General features: G+C 38.9%; 1 protein-coding gene across 2 annotated transcripts in view; it reads right to left on the bottom strand.

Annotated features, from left to right (window-relative positions):
• Positions 1–20,433, bottom strand: part of NALCN (sodium leak channel, non-selective) — a 354,929-nt gene that overhangs the window by 318,560 nt on the left and 15,936 nt on the right. For both annotated transcript variants that reach the window (XM_033177337.1, XM_033177338.1), the window contains exons 2-3: positions 16,339–16,485; positions 12,260–12,442 (exon numbers count right to left, since the gene is read on the bottom strand). In XM_033177337.1, the coding sequence (XP_033033228.1) occupies positions 12,260–12,442; positions 16,339–16,446 (291 nt within the window). In that variant the 5' untranslated portion in view covers positions 16,447–16,485. The remainder of the gene's footprint in view (positions 1–12,259; positions 12,443–16,338; positions 16,486–20,433) is intronic.

The following is a 20,433-nucleotide window of genomic DNA, read 5'->3' as shown; positions in this document are numbered from 1 at the left end:
AATAATCCTCTGGGCACAAGTTTCATGTATTATCTTTTGGCTCATGTTTCCACAAGTCATTCAGTATTCATAAACGCCTTTTATAAGCAGAGTTATCATGACCCAAGATACAAAGGACAGCAACACTCAGCATTTTTCCATTTGTAAAACATCTTTGGCTTTTTAATGTTCATTGTTTTTCATGCTGTCCAACTTTCTGAAAAATTCTGCCAAGTCTGTGCCAACCTTTTCTTCCAGAGTGATCTAACTACAGCCTCATCTGATCACCTTAACTTAGGCATTATGCAACAACTGACAACTCAGCTTGTGTATATAAATAATGTGCTAATAAATCTTATGTTACTCGGAGAATTCGCCTCTGTAATCCATACTGGTTGTTTCATGAATTCATATTCGGTCTCTCCAACTTATTGGATCTGATGGCGAAGTTTGAGTTTCCTACTTAAATCTCTGAACGTATTCTCTGCTTTGTATTGCTTCTTTTTTTTTTTTTTTTTTTTTTTTTTTTTGAGACGGAGTCCCGCTCTGTCGCCCAGGCTGGGGTGCTGTGGCCGGATCTCAGCTCACTGCAAGCTCCGCCTCCCGGGTTCACGCCATTCTCCTGCCTCAGCCTCCCGAGTGGCTGGGACTGCAGGCGCCGCCACCTCGCCCGGCTAGTTTTTTGTAGTTTTTAGTAGAGACGGGGTTTCACCGTGTTAGCCAGGATGGTCTCGATCTCCTGACCTCGCGATCCGCCCGTCTCGGCCTCCCAAAGTGCTGGGATTACAGGCTTGAGCCACCGCGCCCGGCCTTGTATTGCTTCTAAAAAGAAATTATTCCTTTCTGACTCCTTTGTAACCATGAAAGATTACAGAGGAGATCATGAGATGACTTATGGATACTTCCTGGATTAGCATAGTTTGCATAAGCAGAACTAAACATGCCACGCAAATACGGTTACAGTTTACGTATTTTATATATTACCATGAAATTGTAAATACAATTGAATTGGTAGGAATTAAAATTACTATCATATTAATCATTATCAATAATCGCTAAGGCACAATAAGTTTATAATACTTTTAAATAAGTAGAATACAGACCTTGAAATCTGACACTTTGAAATACAACCGTAGATTACGTTTCGTATCTGGCATATTTATCAAATTATCATCAGAAGCCCTAGCCATAGTAGTCAAAGTTGCTTTGATTCCATTTATAAGCATGGCCAGATCTTTTAAAATCCTACCGTATTAAGGCTCAAGTTATAATATTTGCAACCCGCTTCTAAAATATGCAACCAGAAGCTAACACATATGAATGACCAGTGGTACTCAAGACATTTTAACACCTTAAATATGAAAGAAATGTTTTAATTTGTTTGTTCCATCAACAAGAAATGGAGGGCAGAGAGCGCTTGAGCTACAGGCAAAAATCAGCACTCTGTTGGCTGAGGAGATGAGTGCTTCAAGAGCTGTATATGTCGATTTTTATAAAGGTAAACACTTGAAGACTGCCAATCAATGACAAGGTATAAGAAAGTAACAACATATCATGCAAGTATTTAACAAGCAGAAAAGGAAACACATTTATACGGATATATTTTGCAGTGACAAAATGATATGCACTGGTAGTTTCATGAGCACAGGATTTATTGTCCCAAGTTTCCAGGGCCCATCTGTCACTGTGTCTCAGCATTGTTTTATATTACTTCAACAGTGCTTAAAGGATGCATGCTCCTTTTACTTGTATCTATTGCCAGATGTGAAACAGACAACTGAGAATGGTCTAAAGAATTCACAGTCTGCTATATATGAAGTGCTCTGCATCAGCATAGACATACATCATCCGAATAGTTTCTTTTCACCTCTAGGGATTTGGTGAGTGCGAACGCTTCTAGGAAGAGGAATTAGGGAGGCAATTAGAAGAAAGTTGCTGAGGAGTGGGAATTGATTGGCAGGCACCTTCAGGCTTGGGGAATATTACAAAAGATGGAAAACACTTAAAACAAACGCATTCCTCCAACAAAAATTGTTAAAGACATTTCTTGCCGGAAGGACTTTCTGTTTCAGTTTCTCTCCCCAGCTGTGCATCCAGCATGTTACCTTCAGAGCGAACCATTTAAACACAAATCAGATTGTGCTACTCTCAGATGAAAACCCTCCAAGCATCTTTACTGACCACAGAACGAAGTCAGAACTCCTTGCAGAGCCTGTCGGGCCCTCCATGAAGCCGCCAGGTCTGGCTTCACAAACTCCTCTCCAGCTGCCTCCTGTGCACAGCCCATCTGCCACTTCTGACTCCTTTGAGCTCAGCATGTACCTCACTGTTCCACACCTTTGTGTCTCAACATATTCCTTTTCTTCCCCCGTGAGATCCCTTACTTCTGTCTTACTTCCATCACCTCTACCACAGACCTTACTCAGCCTTCAGGGCATTGTTTCACATTCCTCTTTCTTCAAGACTTCTCTGATATCCCCAAGCAGAGAGTTTTGGTCCTTTTCTTTTTTGTGCCTGCCTCCCCCATAACTTTTACAGACCACTATTAAAGCCCTTTCATAAAAAAAAAAAAAAAGAAGGTCCCTCTCTATGTAGACTCTCACTGTACAAATATTTGCTATTTATATCTGCAAAAAATGTTTGCCTCAGAATCACTATGAACCTAGAAGAATCACCATAATAAATTTGCACGTGTGTCAATGGACACATTAAAGTTGCCAATGGATCCTGCCAAAGGTATAGTGTGCAATGAAGGTATATCTCTGTTGTTTGCCTTTTGGGCCAAATCTTGTACCAGCGCTGTTTACCTGCTTAACTATTTAACCCTAGTGCATTGTTACCTTCCTCTTTCCTACCCTTCCCCTGAAGGCTAGCCTTTCACGCGATCCAAAGATTGAGTTTACCAACCCAGGCCCACTTTACCATATTTCATCAATTCGAAAACACACTCTACCCTGCTCCAACACAGTTGCACACTTCTGGATTCAGGTGCATCTTCTAATTGATGCATCAATTACAATCTTACATCTTTCAGACAAAGTATAATTACAAGCCTTTATTATTTCTTAGAGACCTGTGAATCTGTGAAGTGATGCTTTTTTTTTTCTACAATTGATGATATCAACAATTGAATAAAATATGGTGGATGGTACTTTAATGTATTTTTTAAATTTACTTAATAACAGAAAGTTCCTGTTACTTTTGGGCACATATAAAACATCCACTATGGTTTGATTAGTGCAAATAATTGGGTAAGGGGTGTTTTAAATGCTTTTTATTTTGCAGAAATACGCAGGTTGACTTGTGTAGGTATGAGGGTGATGTAGTGATATTTGGAGAAATCGATCAGAGCTCCTCTAATAGATTATTAGTTTTGCCATATAAATTAATGAAATAGAAGTGCCTATTTTCTGAAAATATGCTATCCAGCATGTTTTCAGAACTATATTGGAAGCTGGAAATGAAGAGTGCCTGTAGGTGCTAAGTCTGTTCCACAGAGTGAACCAGGCTTTTTCTGAGGACAGGGGCTCTCCTTGGTTTTGTGTGTTTCCCTTCTCCAAGGGCAGAGACGAGCTCATTGCAAGTGTTCAATAAATAGTTGCTGGATGATTAAAAGAAAACTTGGAAACTGTACTTACTTGGGTTTAAGAATATAACTTCTTCTTATATTACATTTATATCTTAAATATCTTAAACATTTTCATATCGTAAATATTTTATATTTATACATATTTTAATATATATTTGGCAAATTACTATGTCAATAAAATTAGTAGGCAACACTAGGAAGCCACAGCTTGGACACGTTCGTATTGAAAAATAAAGTTTCAGGGTTTGTTTTGTTGTGCATAATTTTATAAACTAGGTATCACTGGATAACACTACTATAACGATTAGGTATGACTCTTAGGTATACCACAACATTGCCAAAATTGGCTAGGTATAATTTTAAAGAATTGTGCATGACGGCTGGGAAAAATACGTTGGTTTGCTTCTATAAATGTTTTCTTATGGACTAACATAGTTTTATGCATGGAAAAGACTCCTTAAAAAATAACAGGTTAGGGGCCGGGCGCGGTGGCTCAAGCCTGTAATCCCAGCACTTTGGGAGGCTGAGACAGGCGGATAACGAGGTCAGGAGATCGAGACCATCCTGGCTAACACGGTGAAACCCCGTCTCTACTAAAAAAATACAAAAAACTAGCCGGGCGAGGTGGTGGGCGCCTGTAGTCCCAGCTACTCGGGAGGCTGAGGTAGGAGAATGGCATGAACCTGGGAGGCGGAGCTTGCAGTGAGCTGAGATCCGGCCACTGCACTCCAGCCTGGGCAACAGAGCGAGGCTCCGTCTCACAAAAAATAATAATAATAATAATAACAACAACAGGTTAGCATTCCCCAAATTACTAGCATATGTATACATTAACTCACACACACTTTTCCACCCAGAACACAAGCTAACAGGTACTGCTCACTCAATAACTAAATTTGACTATTCCTTAGAAATATTTTAGTTGGCAATCAGTGAATATTAAACACTTCATATTTGCACAACTCTGTTCCAAACAATGTGAAAACTTACTATGAAAAGTGTAACCTGAAGATTAAAATAGAACATGTATATTCATAATGTTCCCATTTATGCATGAAGAAATACAAGCTTAAATGTTAGCGAGAAAATACAGCACATATTTGCAAATTACTCTGGGTGAAGAGACTAAAGATTGAGAGAAAACTGCAGTGCTATTGGCAAATGTATTAAGGTAGAAAAAGTATGAAAAATGATAAGGTTTACAGCAGACAGGTGCTTAATAAAAGTTTAAAAAATTATGGTAGAGTTGAAGAAAACACAGTAACTCAAACTTGAGTAATGTAAGAGAGAGATCCTCTGAAAGGTATCATAGAGCCTCGATGTGACAGATGTACTTTTATTATGATGTAACTTAAATACCTACAATATGTACGCATTTCTCATGTAAGTGTAAAAGCAAAACAAATTTACAAATACAAAAATGCAAAGTTAATAACATGTAAATTAGCAACATATATTTAATGTGACAAAGGACATTTTGCTAAAATAAAGTCTAATTAAAAACTTAAGTTTTGAATATAAGAATGTAATATCAAGCCCAATATACTCTTTGAGCTGTATCTGTTATGACATGCGTGTTTGAAGAATTCTGCAGTAGGAAAATGATAACGCTGTGGCTTAGATTTAATATCATGAAAATGACAGTAGTGACTGATATAATTATTACTCTCTAACAATAATACAGGCCATGATGGTAAAAATTCAGTGAGTTGATACGTTTAAAGCTTGGTTCAGGATAGGCAGACCTCATATTTAACTAAAACGTTAGCAAGCATTTAAACATAAAATATCGGTTTTACTGAGCTATGAAGTTGAGCTGACTACTTCAAGATGTTAACAGTGCAATATTACTAAAATCTGCATTACAGTTGTATTTGATCCAATTACTTCTGAACGAAAACCAGAAAAACCATATTTGATTTTCATTTTAAATTTCGTTTCTTACAGATTGAAAATAAAAATTTTTCGTTGTAGTAAATAGCTCATCACCCAAATGTTGATGAAAATGTTAAAATACTGGAAATGGTTAATTTACAGCATTTTGAAAACAATTTGGTCCTAAATTATTTTTTTCTGTTTTAACTATTGCTTCAACTTCTAACATTTAAATTATTAAAACTTCTGTTCTCTCACTGCTCTGTTCACTTGGGAATGAGTATATAATTTATGTATTAAGTATGCCACTGTTCTTTTTATCGTTAGACTGTGGCCGTTAGCAGGGTGCCTACTATCCTTTGAGTGATGTGAAATCCAAGTCTTAAATTGTGTAATAACTTAAAAAACAAAAGTTTTCTTCTAGGAAAATGTCAATCATTTGTTTCATTCAAATGGAACCTTGAAGAAGTCAACACATGGCAATTTCAATCACAAAATGCTTCACCCAGAATATTCAGATCTTTCAATGCATGGGCAAAGGTTGCCATGGCCCAGATAACCAATACACACAAGTGACAGGGCCATTCATAGCCCTCTAGTGAATCACAGAACGTGAGCTAGGGCTGGGCAATGTCCAGGGGAGTACAGTTACAACTGAATAAAAGAGATGCTAGCATTCTCCCGAGACCAACTTTCTCCCAATATGACCTCTTGAGACAGGCCCAGTTTTCTGAACCTATGCTTATCTAAACCTAGTGCTTATAAAAACTAGCCTAGCCACATTGTGGAAGATACAGACGATTTTGGAATCATCTTGAAATCTGTTCATTGAAGCCATGGAGGATGCCCACCTCTTCCATAAACCAGTAGAATTCCATAACCCCAAAATCACTAATAAATACTTGTGGAATGCTGAGCAGATATCTCAGAAGGTGAACCTTAATATAAATGGCAAAATTTGTAGACATGTAAACTAGTTGTAAAACAGAGGAATAAAACAACAGCAAATGACTACCGATGTCCCCAAGGAACTGCAGAAAGATCAGAAGCAATGGAACATTAGAAACTCCTAAGTATACCCAACAAAAACTCCTTTCCAGACCACAGCCCCATCTTTAGAAGAGAAATTGAGTAGAACAGGGACACTAGGGCCAGTGGGTAAGAAATATTTGATCATTGGGCCAGCATTCCAGAGGAAGCAGAGCTCAGAACATGATGGTCGGTACACAGAAAGGCTCCATGTTTACCCATCAGGTTAACAACAGTGAAGGGACCCCTCGTACTGACAGTATGCGAAGGGTACTCTACTCAATGTGCAGGAAAAACTCCCATTTCAAGTGAACAACAAGAAAAACATGATGAAGCCCTTGTGAAAACATTGTAGACTAAGATGAATGAAACAATACATAGACCGAGCACAGTGGCTCACGCCTGTAATCCCTGCACTTTGGGAGGCCGAGGCAGGTGGATCACCTAAGGTCAGGAGTTTGAGACCAGCCTGGCCAACATGGTGAAACTCCGTTTCTACTAAAAATACAAAAAATAGCTGGGTGTGGTGGTGCGTGCCTGTAATCTAACCTACTCAGGAGGCTGAGGCAGGAGAATCGCTTGAACCCGGCAGGTGGAGGCTGCAGTGAGCTGAGATCAAGCCATTGCACTCCAGCCTGGGCGACAGAGCAAGGCGCTGTCTCAAAAAATAGTAAAAAATAATAAAATAATACATAAACGTATACATAGAAAATAAACACTCAAAGCAGATGAAGACTATGATAGAATATGACAACATGACCAAAAGAAATTTGAACAAATAGAAGCTTCAAAAGTATTACAGAACTAGAAAGAAAGCACAGAAATGATGTCTAAATGATAGGAGACTGAAAAGAAAAAAAACAAAAACTGTTCGGGAAATGACGAAAAAGAAATGAAAAAAGCATTTGAGAAAGAGGAGGGAAATAGAGAGGACGCAGGAGTGAGAGGACAGCATGGGGAGTGAAGCAAGGGAAATAGGATATAGAAAAGATAAAAACATAAAGAAACACAAGGAAAGAAAACAAAGGAAAGGAAAGACCAAAACACAGATCCTGGTGTAATTAGAATACAAAAGGAATCCTGAAGAATAATGAAATAAAATAAATAAATATCACACGATGAACCTAGCAAAATACATCCATAGCTGTCAACAAAAAGATAACATACATTCTCATAGCACTACTGACTTTACCAATAAAGGGAAAGTCTCTTTCCATATTCAGGAGAAAAGATCAAGTTACTTAGAATGAAAAAACATTCTCAGCAGTAACATTTTATGCTGCTGGCTAACATTATCCTTGTGGTTAACATTTTAACCACAAGGCAAGGAAGCAGCAGATTTAAGAGTCTCGAGAAATGAAAATGTGAGACAAACACCTTCGAAAAGTTAGAAACAGACCAGCAAAGTAAACCAAATAAAACAAAGAAACTACTAAATATAAAACAAAAATTAAGTTAAATAAGCTGATTCTTCTTAAAAAAAAAATAAATGAACAAAATGAGTAAATCAATTGGCTAACCTAAAACAAAATGGAACAAAACATACAAAAAATACTACGAGCCAACCGAACAACAAAACACTCTAATCGAAATAACAAAAAAATACAAAATCGGAAGAAAATATTAATCAGAGGGAATAAAAGCTATTTACAGAAATCTGTTACCAAATAATTAAACAAAATAGGGGATAATTTCCTAAGAAAATATACTTCACCAAATAGACCCCAGTAGACCAAGCAAGTTCAAAATAGACAATTTTGACTGAGCACCGTGACTCACATCTGTAATCCCAGCACTTTGGGAGGCCAAGGTGGGAGGATCGCTTGAGCCTAGGAGTTGGAGACCAACCTGGGCAACATAGCAAGACCCTCTCTCTTAAAAAAGTTTTAAAAATCAGCCACACATGGTGGCTCACACCTGTAGTCCCAGCTACATGGGAGGATGAGGTGGGAGGATCTCTTGAGCCCAAGAGTTGGAGGTTGCAGTGAGCTATGATTGCACCACCGTACTCCAGCCTGGGCAACAGAGCAAGATCTTGTCTCTACTAAAAAATGAACACATAGGCTTGGCACGGTGGCTCACACCTGTAATCCCAGCACTTTGGGAGGCCAAGGCGGGTGGATCTCAAGGTCAGGAGATCGAGACCATCCTGGCCAACACGGTGAAACCCCATCTCTACTAAAAATACAAAAAATATGCCTGGCGTGGTGGCTTGTGCCTGTAGTCCCAACTACTTGGGAGGCTGAGGCAGGAGAATAGCTTGAACCCAGGAGGCGGAGGTTGCAGTGAGACGAGATTGTGCCACTGCACTCCAACCTGGGCAACAAGAGTGACATACTCCGTCTCAAAAACAAAACAAAACAAAACAACATAAAATAAAACTAAAAATAAAACAGCTAATTTCCATAGAAGAAATAGGAAATACCACAAAGGAAGCCCCACAAAAAAGCAGCAGGACCAGATGGTTTCACAGGTGGTTTATACCAAACTTTTTAAAACGAATACAATTCAAGAGTGCTCAGACTATTTTATAGCATGCATACATGCCCACCACCTACACACACATGAAAAATCTAATATCAAAACCTGGCAAAGATCAGACCAAATTTAAAACAAGGAAAATAATAACATATATAACAAAACAGCACATTAAAATAGAATAAAAATGTATGTTGACCCAGTAGGGATTTTTCTTTATAGGAATGGAAGGATAACTCAATGTTTAAAAATCTCTTCTATTACAAGCACTAAGGAAAAAATAATAATTTGACAAATTAAAAATAACCATCTGACAAATTAAAAAGCTAGTCATGATACAACTCTCAAAATGTGAAATTAATGTTTATTCACTTAATCTGATAATGTATACATACTTCAAACCCCAATTTTTCAAACTAGTTAATGAAGAAACACCAGAGGTGTTCTAGATAAACCAAAACAAAACAAAAATGCTCACTACCTCTATTACTATTAAAATTTTACCGACAGTGTTAGTCAATTCACTTATTTTACTTTCAGTAAGTAAAAGCAATTGTAGCATAAAATTAGAAAAAAAAAGACAAATCTTTCTTTATTTGCATATGATATGACGATATGGAAGCATCAAAAGAATTAGCGGGAAAACTATTATGACTAATACAAGAATCTAGCACATTTAGTAAAGTAGCAGAATATAATATTAATGTATAGAAACCAACAGCCTTCATTTAAAAGAACAAGTTAGAATAGGTAACGGAAGATAAGACCTCATACAGATAACAAAATGATTACATAAAATACCAAAGCATAAATATAACTAAGAATGTGCAAAATCTATATGAGGAAACCTAAAAAAACACTCCTGTATGACATAAAATGCAGACAATGGAAAGCCTGTCCATGATGTGGATAAGAATTGTGTATGGTACAAATAACCACGAACCAAGCCAATGACAAAGGCAGACTGGGAAAAACAATTTCAAGTTATAGCACAAAGGGCTGATACTTCTAACACACATAGAGTGGCCAAAATCTGAATGAAAAAATGTAACTTAAAAATGGCTCTTGAGACACAAAATCCCGCGTAACCGCACTCTCACAAGGGAAATGCAAATGAAAACTACAGTGGATGACCGTTTCCCCCCCTTCAGACTGGAAAATATCCAGAAGTCTGACATATTTTGCGGTGACCATGTGGGAAAGAAGCACCTGTGGGCATTGCTGGTCAAAACACAAAGCAGTTCAGAGGACACGGAGTCCACAGAAGCTATTAAAGGGCACCATCTGGAAGCAATCAGCCAAATCTCAAATGGAGAATCTTCCACAAGACAAAAGACGCATGTTTCCCAATGGATCAATGACCCAGATAATTTTTTTGCAGGATGTGAAAAGCTGAAACTTAATGGACTTACAGAGACTTAAAGGAGACTTAAGAAACATAAGTGGGAGGGTGAGACGGGCGGATCACCTGAGGTCGGGAGTTCAAGACCAACATGGGGAAGCCCGATCTCTACTGAAAATACAAAATTAGCCAGGTATGGTGGCTCATGCCTGTCATCCCAGCTACTCGGGAGGCTGAGGCAGGAGAATTGCTTGAACGCAGGAGGCAGAGGTTGCAGTAAGCCGAGATCATGCCATTGCACTCCAGCCTGGGCAACAAGAGCGAAACTCCATCTCAAAAACAAAAACAAATCAATCAAATACACTATGTAAACCATGTCTGAGTCTTGATTTGAAGAAACCAACTATTAAAAAAAATTTGTGATAATTCAGGAAATATGAACACAGATTGTGTATTAGCCTACACTACGGAATTATTGCTAAGTCTTGTTACAAATATTTTCTCATATATAAAATATTGCTATATATGATAAGGGTATGGTGGTTATATAAAAAAGAAAATGTTATCAGTCATCAGTACAAAAGGAATGATTTCTGAAATGACTTGGTTTCTCAGATTTGCTTTAAAATGAAACAGAATTGGCTTAATATTGATAATTGTTGATGTTTAGTTACAGGGATTCACAATATAACTGTAATATACTTTGGGGTAAATTTTTTAAAGTCCACAATAAAAAGTGAAACATGAACCTGGTAATGCATTGTCTGTGATCTCTGTCTTTCAAGGATGGCACACATGGATTATGTATAAAAGGGAAGCAATGAAATTGACTTATCATTACATTGTCTCAGTAGATTTTCAAAATCCTTGTACAAAATAAAACACTTTCCCACCAAAATTAGCTAACTTGAGATGCTGATACAACAGTAAGTGAAAGAACTAGGATCTGAGTCGTCTGTCATTTGTCAAACCGTAAAATCTGCACTACTATTACTGTTTCCCCAAATAGTACAATTTTAAATACTCTAGGGACAGCATCATCTACATCTGTTTAACCTATGTAAAGATCAGTGCTACAAAAGGAAAAGACATCCAGTGACAGAAATTTTCTTTTTTTCTTTTCCTTTGTTTTCCGATTAAAAATTTTTGTATTAGACGGGCGGATCACAAGGTCAGGAGATCGAGACCATCCTGGCTAACACAGTGAAACCCCGTCTCTACTAAAAAAATACAAAAACCTAGCCGAGCGAGGTGGCGGGCGCCTGTAGTCCCAGCTACTCGGGAGGCTGAGGCAGGAGAATGGCGTGAACCCGGGAGGCGGAGCTTGCAGTGAGCTGAGATCCGGCCACTGCACTCCACCCTGGGCGACAGAGCGAGACTCCGTCTCAAAAAAAAAAAAAAAAAAAAAAAAAAAAATTTGTATTTATTTTGTTTCCAATTGGTACTAATTTGACATGACACATTATTTTTCTTTTGGTCCCAGAAAATTTTGCCGTCTCATGTCCTTTTTTTTTTTTTTATCCTTTCATATCTTCAAAACACATCAAGTAAATGACATCCTGCTACAATATTATCATGCTCTAACTCTACCATGTGACTCTGATGCTACACTCCATAAGTCAACAAAAAATAAGGTGCTTCTCTGGGCCAGCCCCTGTACTGGGTCGCGGGCTCAGCCCTAGGTGGCATGAATAACCCTACTCTGGACTTCACACAGCTATTAGACCATCTTGTTCCTTCCCAGATATTCCAAGACTTTGTGTCTTATAAAATTTATTTAACTTTTAAAATAGTCTCATGCCACAATTTCTCCCAGTCTCTGGAGTTATGCCTTTTTAAAAAGGTCTTCCATATGTATAAGATAAAACGATGTTTTGTTTTACTGAAATGAACACGCAAATATGATAAACGAATTAAGATTTTCGATGCATTTAGGTTCTTAGTTTAAATGACATGGGAATGCTTACCTTGACAATGCCCCGGATGTGCATTTTTGCTATCATCTCTGCTGTGTAGAGAAACATCAATAATGTATCCAAAGTGAAGGTCACATACTGAAGTGGAGGATAGTGCTCGAAGGTCATTGGCGTATTCATACAAACAGAAATGACGCTGATGATGGCACAGATGCGCAGCAAAGAGTGAACCCACTGCAATGATGGTCCAGAGTTATTGCATGGCGCCATAACTGAAATCTCAAACTTGTGTTATGAACCACACTAAGTGGAAAACATAATACTGAAGTTAAAATAGTTCACTAATACGGAGTTAAAGAAGAAGAAAACTAACATCTAAGTGCATATAATGTGCTAAAATATTTTCCCATGTTTTTATATCATTTAATTCTCAAGTCACCTATTTTCCACATAAACACATTAAGATAGAAAGGTGGAGGCATTTCTGTGGTCATGCATTACAAAGACTCAAAGCCTACATGGAAACTGATCAGGCTCAACAAAACATCTGATAACCTCCTGGCATTGGACTACAATATAGGAAGATTCTGGTTCAATTAAAATATGTGTTTGTAATTTAGTCATATAGGAACTGGATGTGCCATTATTTTTTTTTTCATTTTTGTACTATAAGTACCTAGAATTAGGGGTCATACTATATTTACTGTAACTTCCCTAACATCTCGCACAAGGGCCTATCATAGTAGATCAGAAATGCTTTTTAAATGATTTGATACATAACACATCCCATACTTAGAATTTCCTTTCTATTTGTATCTTATGTATAATGTCTTTGTATAAAAATACAAAGAAACTTTTTAAAAATCTGGTCTCATCCTACATTTAAAAAAATAATGAATAGATTTTTCTCTTTCTTTTGGAGAACATATTTTATACAAATTTAGACCATACATCTTTCAAAATTCCATAAAATAACTTTCTGTGCAACACTAGAGGCATGTCTGCTATCTGATGATTTTCTTTAACCCCAAAATAAGAAGAAAGAATTAAAGATAAGTATGTTTGTGTTTACACGAATATATGTACAGGACATACAATCACTCATACTGAATATTTTATTACAAAAACTAATATCTTGGGTTAAAAAAAATACTTAACTGCATCTCCATGCTAGGCCCACACAATCAATGTCACCAGTTAATCAATTAACACACAATTCTTTTTTTTTTTTTTTTTTTGAGGCGGAGTCTCACTCTGTCGCCTGGACTGGAGTGCAGTGGCCGGATCTCAGCTCACTGCAAGCTCCGTCTCCCAGGTTTACGCCATTCTCCTGCCTCAGCCTCCCGAGTAGCTGGGACTACAGGCGCCCGCCACCTCGCCCGGCTAGTTTTTGTATTTTTAGTAGAGACGGGGTTTCACCGTGTTAGCCAGGATGGTCTCGATCTCCTGACCTCGTGATCCGCCCGTCTCGGCCTCCCAAAGTGCTGGGATTACAGGCTTGAGCCACCGCGCCCGGCCAACACACAATTCTTAAACATAATCCAAATATGTTTTTATTGACTATCTTGGACCTATATGAAATCATGATAATTCTTTAATATTACACTCTCTGAAAAAAATTTAGGTTTGTGGTAGATGGATTCTGCAGCTATGTATACTAGCAAACACTCAAGATGAAAAATAGAAAAGATTGTCAGAACTTTCAGGAGACTCAGACACTTGCAGCTGATGAGTCGGTTATAATATTTATCTGACAGTTATAATATTTACATGAAGATACTACGCTGCTAATTCCATAACACACAAGCCACTGATGATGCAATTTACTTTAAGGGCTGATGTATCTTTCATGCAATTTGGAAGCACTTCAATAAACATCGGTGTGTGAATTTAGCCCCATCTGGACTTTTAGCGTAAAGAATCTAATTACACAAAAGAGCTTCCAAATATAGGTTCTTCAACAACAAACCAGTTTTTAGTTTAAAGACAGGATTTTAATGAAGCATTGATAATTTCAGTAAGTGCCTCCAAGGCTACATCTTTGATACTAACTTCTTCATAAGTTCGCAGAAAGTTCTGTAATAAGGTGGACACTAAGAGTTAGGAGTGCTTCATTCTCTATTCCATTCAATTCTCTAAGCGTGAACAAAGGCCTACTATGTGTCAGAATGCTGGGTGTGGAAAACAAAACATGGAAGCAACACACTTCCGACTCTTATTTTGCAGTCCAAGAAGTAAAACATCTTTGAATATATTATATATATGTAAAATGTGTGTATATACCCATATCATGTTATATGTATGTATATAATACATTATGTGTATATACACATACATGTAAATACATGTGGTCTGAGGGCAGGTTAGAGAAAGATTGGGAAGGAAAACAAAAAGTCCATGCAGATGCTGCATGTATCATGGTTAGGGGAAAGACAAGCACTGTAAGAGGCAAAAACATGTTATATTATATAACATTATAAAACATGTTCTAGATAAGGCATACATATATTATGTATATTGTCTCATGTATATAACACATGCACATATTACACATACATGTTATATGCATATATGTATATTGTACATGCATATAACACATATGCATATATAACAGGTATATATGTTATACACACATGACATTTATATGTATAGGTAATATGCATAGTGTTAACACATATAACATATGTGTATATGTAATGTGTATATATGTGATATCTATATAACCTGTTATATGTTTATATGTGTGTGCATATAACATGTATATATACATAAGACAAAAGATCCATAAATATATGTATTATATACATACATGATCTATAATGTATATAATGTAAATATACACATATGATGTATATAAAATATACAGTTATTTATAGATAACATTCTATTTATATACAAATATAAAACAGGCTAAGTGTAAAGAGAAGAGAGGTTCATTCCGTCTGTGGTGGAAATAAGCCTTTCAGAGGAGGATGCCAGGGGTGACATCTCAGCCAGTCCTAATGGACGAGGAGGATTTGACCCATCAGAGGAGCTGGGAAAGGGTCATTGGGGCCAGGGGGCAGTACGAGCAAAGGAAAGCAATGTGAACAAGCCAGAGAGCCTAGAGGAGTAGGAGGCTGCTGATGGGGCTTGAGTGGATGTTGTGCTGACATGGGAAAGGAGCAGTTACTGGACAGGTTAGGTTCTGAATGAAAAGAAGCAGGAATGTCATACTAACAGATTTTAATTCGTAATGAAGGTAATAGAGATGTTTCCACGATTATAAAGCAGAAGGGTGATGTGAATAAAAATAGAAATAGATAAAGAAATGTGAGCAGGCTGGGGAAGTAATTTGGAGGGCAGATTAGAGGAAGACAGATTGGGAAGGACAGCAAAGAGTCCAAGCAGATCCTGCCTGTATCATGGTTAGGGGAAAGACAAGCACTGCAAGAGGCAACAGGTCATTTCCTTTTGTTACTTCAGCATCAACCATGAGGTGAGTAAGAAGTTGATCCTGCTTGGTTTTGTAGAGCTGAGTTTTCAACACTCATGGACATGCACGCCTGTCAGACTTAGCTCTGGTTGCTATGCTTTCTGGCATACAGTGGTGCCTAGCCTAGCAGTTCTTCCTCTCAAATCCTCATCAACTTAATTAGGCGGCAAAGGTGACAAATTCTTCAGAGATACTATCCATTATCTCATTGACCTTTTACTCAAAACTTGCAAATCAGAAGGAGACCTTTAATTCCAAACATGTGCTTATTGTCTCATGGATTCAGGCATGTTGACAACAAGTAAAGGAAGTTCGTTAAGAACAGGTTGCTCATCATGGACCCCAGATTTGGATCAGCCTGAGAAATGGTATCATCACTACACCGCGTGACTCTGAGGACAGGGTGCACAGTGTGGGGAGGGGAGGGGAGGGGAGGGGATTAGACCGGACCACCCAGTGCATCTTCCCATGTGAGTAACTCATAGCGGCATCTCACTATTTCATTGGATTGTTCTCTACTTCCAGACTCTGAACCTCATCCATATTCTACTGCAGCTCAGACATTTTGAAGCCAAAGGTACATGATATTTGCATTTGTCAATCAAATTTCTCTTACACCCACTTATGCTTCTCCATACTCAAAGAAGAAACTTACTGGTTTGTTAATCCAGAGGATGTCAGCGTTATCTGACAGAGACTCATCAGGACCAAAGTCAGTGACTGGCTGGGCTTCCACCCTGGAACTCTGCTTCCTTTTGAGCATGCTGAGGTTAGCTTTGGTGAGCAAGCACAAAACCACAGTCTGGGAAAAGGAAAAGTTGTATTTGTCATCTAAACCATCTTTCCTCTCATCAAAAAATTGAGTTCCCCACATATATCTATGTATTTGTAAGGCATACATGTGTTCTATTCCATAGTGTATAAAGAACACATGAAAATAGAAACTTAAAAGGATGAGACAAAATTAACACCAATAGAAGCTTGATTTTTTTCTCCCAATGCAATAGATTATTTTATGCACTTCATAAGCAGTTTAGAGGCTAGTGATTTAGAATAGATAGAGTAAAATGGTTTGTATCTTAGGGCAGACATATTATTGGGAAAATCTTTCTGGATATATGCTCTTATACCTAAAGCTGTCTCCACATACAGGTGCTCTGTGCTAGAACACTGCTGACTAATACAGACAAAATGCACAGATCTTCCCCATGATTTCCCCAGTGTTTATTTAACATGACAGTCACAGACATCTCTTACTTCCAACAGTAGTCCCAAGCTGATTTCCCAATTTTGTCCTCCCCAGAGGGGAGTGAGGCCAGAAAGAATGGGGGAAGAACCTCCTCTAAATGGAGATGTTTTTAAATGAATGCAGTGATTATCTAAATTCTTCCAGCTACTCTGAAGTAAATTTTTCATGAAATTACACTGAGGTGGGAGATGAGATGCCTGCTTACTGCTTAAATTTCCACAATTCTGAAACATCTACATCCTGCGACAGACATCACCTCCCTGTGGCCATTGCTATCGCCTTCCACAACTCAGCAGTCACTTGAAAGGGGACTATTTTATGTCAGCCCTCAGGACTCAAATAGCAAGTAAGTGCAATACAATGTGAGAAGAATTGTTATAAAGGCAGGTGGTACTTGAAGATCCCTGAGTGGACTGTGAGATTCCCATTTGATTAGCACCTGGATTGAATGCTAAAGGAAGGTGGGGAACTAATGGCTATGGATATATACTATGTTTGGGATACTTGGCAATTATATTTTATTTGATCTTTACAACAGCCCTAACCAAAAAATAAATAATAAAAAATCTCATCTTCTTTTTTTTTTTTTTTTTTTTTTTTTTGAGACGGAGTCTCGCTCTGTCGCCCAGGCTGGAGTGCAGTGGCCGGATCTCAGCTCACTGCAAGCTCCGCCTCCCGGGTTCACGCCATTCTCCTGCCTCAGCCTCCTGAGTAGCTGGGACTACAGGCGCCCACCACCTCGCCCGGCTAATTTTTTGTATTTTTTTAGTAGAGACGGGGTTTCACCGTGTTAGCCAGGACGGTCTCGATCTCCTGACCTCGTGATCCGCCCGTCTCGGCCTCCCAAAGTGCTGGGATTACAGGCTTGAGCCACCGCGCCCGGCCAAATCTCATCTTCTTATACATGCACGAGAAAAGCCAGCCTCAAGGCAGGTAATAACTTGACCAAGGCCATCCAAGCAAACTTGAAATTAAAATAAGCTCTGTTTGACTACAACGTGTAAGGGGTTTAGAGTTGACCATGCTGAAGCTGAGGACTATTAAGAGAATTTCTCAAGGCAGGTAACAGAGAAAAAGAGCGCTTCAGGCAGTGCACAGCTGTGCCGAGCCAGGAAAACGTAAACATAGCCCTGCATTTTTTTTTTTATTATTATACTTTAAGTTCTAGGGTACATGTGCATAACATGCAGGTTTATTACATATGTATACTTGTGCCATGTTGGTGTGCCGCACCCATCAACTCGTCAGCACCCATCAATTCGTCATTTATATCAGGTATAACTCCCAATGCAATCCCTCCCCCCTCCCCCCTCCCCATGATAGGCCCCAGTGTGTGATGTTCCCCTTCCCGAGTCCAAGTGATGTCATTGTTCAGTTCCCACCTATGAGTGAGAACATGCGGTGTTTGCTTTTCTGTTCTTGTGATAGTTTGCTAAGAATGATGGTTTCGGCCGGGCGCAGTGGCTCAAGCCTGTAATCCCAGCACTTTGGGAGGCCGAGACGGGCGAATCACGAGGTCAGGAGATCGAGACCATCCTGGCTAACACGGTGAAACCCCGTCTCTACTAAAAAATACAAAAAACTAGCCGGGCGAGGCGGCGGGCGCCTGTAGTCCCAGCTACTCCAGAGGCTGAGGCAGGAGAATGGCGTAAACCCGGGAGGCGGAGCTTGCAGTGAGCTGAGATCTGGCCACTGCACTCCAGCCCGGGCTAGAGCGAGACTCCATCTCAAAAAAAAAAAAAAAGATGGTTTCCAGTGCATCCATGTCCCTACAAAGGACGCAAACTCATCCTTTTTTATGGCTGCATAATATTCCATGGTGTATATGTGCCACATTTTCTTAATCCAGTCTGTCACAGATGGATATTTGGGTTGATTCCAAGTCTTTGCTATTGTGAATAGTGCCACAATAAACATACGTGTGCATGTGTCTTTATAGCATTCTTATACACCAGTAACAGACAAACAGAGAGCCAAATCAGGAATGAACTTCCATTCACAATTGCTTCAAAGAGAATAAAATACCTAGGAATCCAACTTACAAGGGATGTAAAGGACCTCTTCAAGGAGGACTACAAACCACTGCTCAGTGAAATCAAAGAGGACACTAACAAATGGAAGAACATACCATGCTCATGGATAGGAAGAATCAATATGGTGAAAATGGCCACACTGCCCAAGGTTATTTATAGATTCAAAGCCATCCCCATCAAGCTACCAAGGAGTTTCTTCACAGAATTGGAAAAAACGGCTTTAAAGTTCATATGGAAGCAAAAAAGAGCCCGCATTGCCAAGACAATCCTAAGTCATAAGAACAAAGCTGGAGGCATCACGCTACCTGACTTCAAATTATACTACAAGGCCACAGTAACCAAAACAGCATGGTACTGGTACCAAAACAGAGATATAGACCAATGGAACAGAACAGAGTCCTCAGAAATAATACCACACATCTACAGCCATCTGATCTTTGACAAACCTGAGAGAAACAAGAAATGGGGAAAGGATTCCCTATTTAATAAATGGTGCTGGGAAAATTGGCCAGCCATAAGTAGAAAGCCCTGCAGTTTTAACATCAGGCGGGTTCACTGGCTCTCCTATCTGGTGCTCCATGGATCTAGAGAAAGAAACCTAACTAAGGACAATGGGTGCCACTTAGTCCTCACCAGAGTTCAAAAAGAACAAGAACATGTTTGCAGTGTGTGTGTGTGTGTGTGTGTGTGTGTGTGTGTATGTATGTGCAGATGCAGTTTTTACTGGAAAAGAAAATACGGAAACTCAGAACAAAGCAGCTCCAAATCTGATTGCCTGTATTGAGTACCTACCTCCATCACTACGTGCTCCTTTATCTCCCTGGGCAGGTATCTCTGCCTAACTCTCCTGATACGGGTTGCCTGTGTCCCCCAACAAATTTCACCTTGAATTATAATCCCCACAATCCCCATGTGTGGAGGGAGGGGTTGAATTATGGCGGCGGTTTCCCCCATGCTGTTCTCATGATAGTGAGTTCTCACAAGATCTGATGGGTTTTATAAGTGTTTGACAGTTCCTACTTCACACACTCTTTCTCTCCTGCTGCCTTGTGAAGAAGGTGTCTTCCACCATGATTGTAAGTTTCCTGAAGCCTCCCCAGCCATGCAGAATGGAGTCAATTAAACCTCTTTCCTTTATAAATTACCCAGTCTCAGGCATTTCTTTACAGAAGGGTGAAAACAGACTGATACACCTCCTATTCCCAGAAGAAAAAAGCTAACTGGCTTTAAGACATGCTAGGTATTTCCAGGCTGTTATTGCCCTGAATATTGAGTTTGAATATGGGCTTTGCACTAGGCTGCACTAATTAATTTATGTTATATAATTGGAGTTTGGAACTCTTTGATATCCCATGTAAATAGATGCAGAGTATTTAAAGTGTTTTTTTTTTTTCCTCTCTGATTTACTGGTAGTGAGGAAGGAACTCTGGTGGCCTCAATTTGAGATGCCTCTTCAATGACACTCTCC

This window comes from Trachypithecus francoisi, unplaced genomic scaffold (assembly GCF_009764315.1).
Source record: "Trachypithecus francoisi isolate TF-2019V2 unplaced genomic scaffold, Tfra_2.0 Lachesis_group18, whole genome shotgun sequence".
NCBI lineage: Eukaryota > Metazoa > Chordata > Mammalia > Primates > Cercopithecidae > Trachypithecus > Trachypithecus francoisi.
This window is presented reverse-complemented; position numbering and strand designations above follow the sequence as displayed.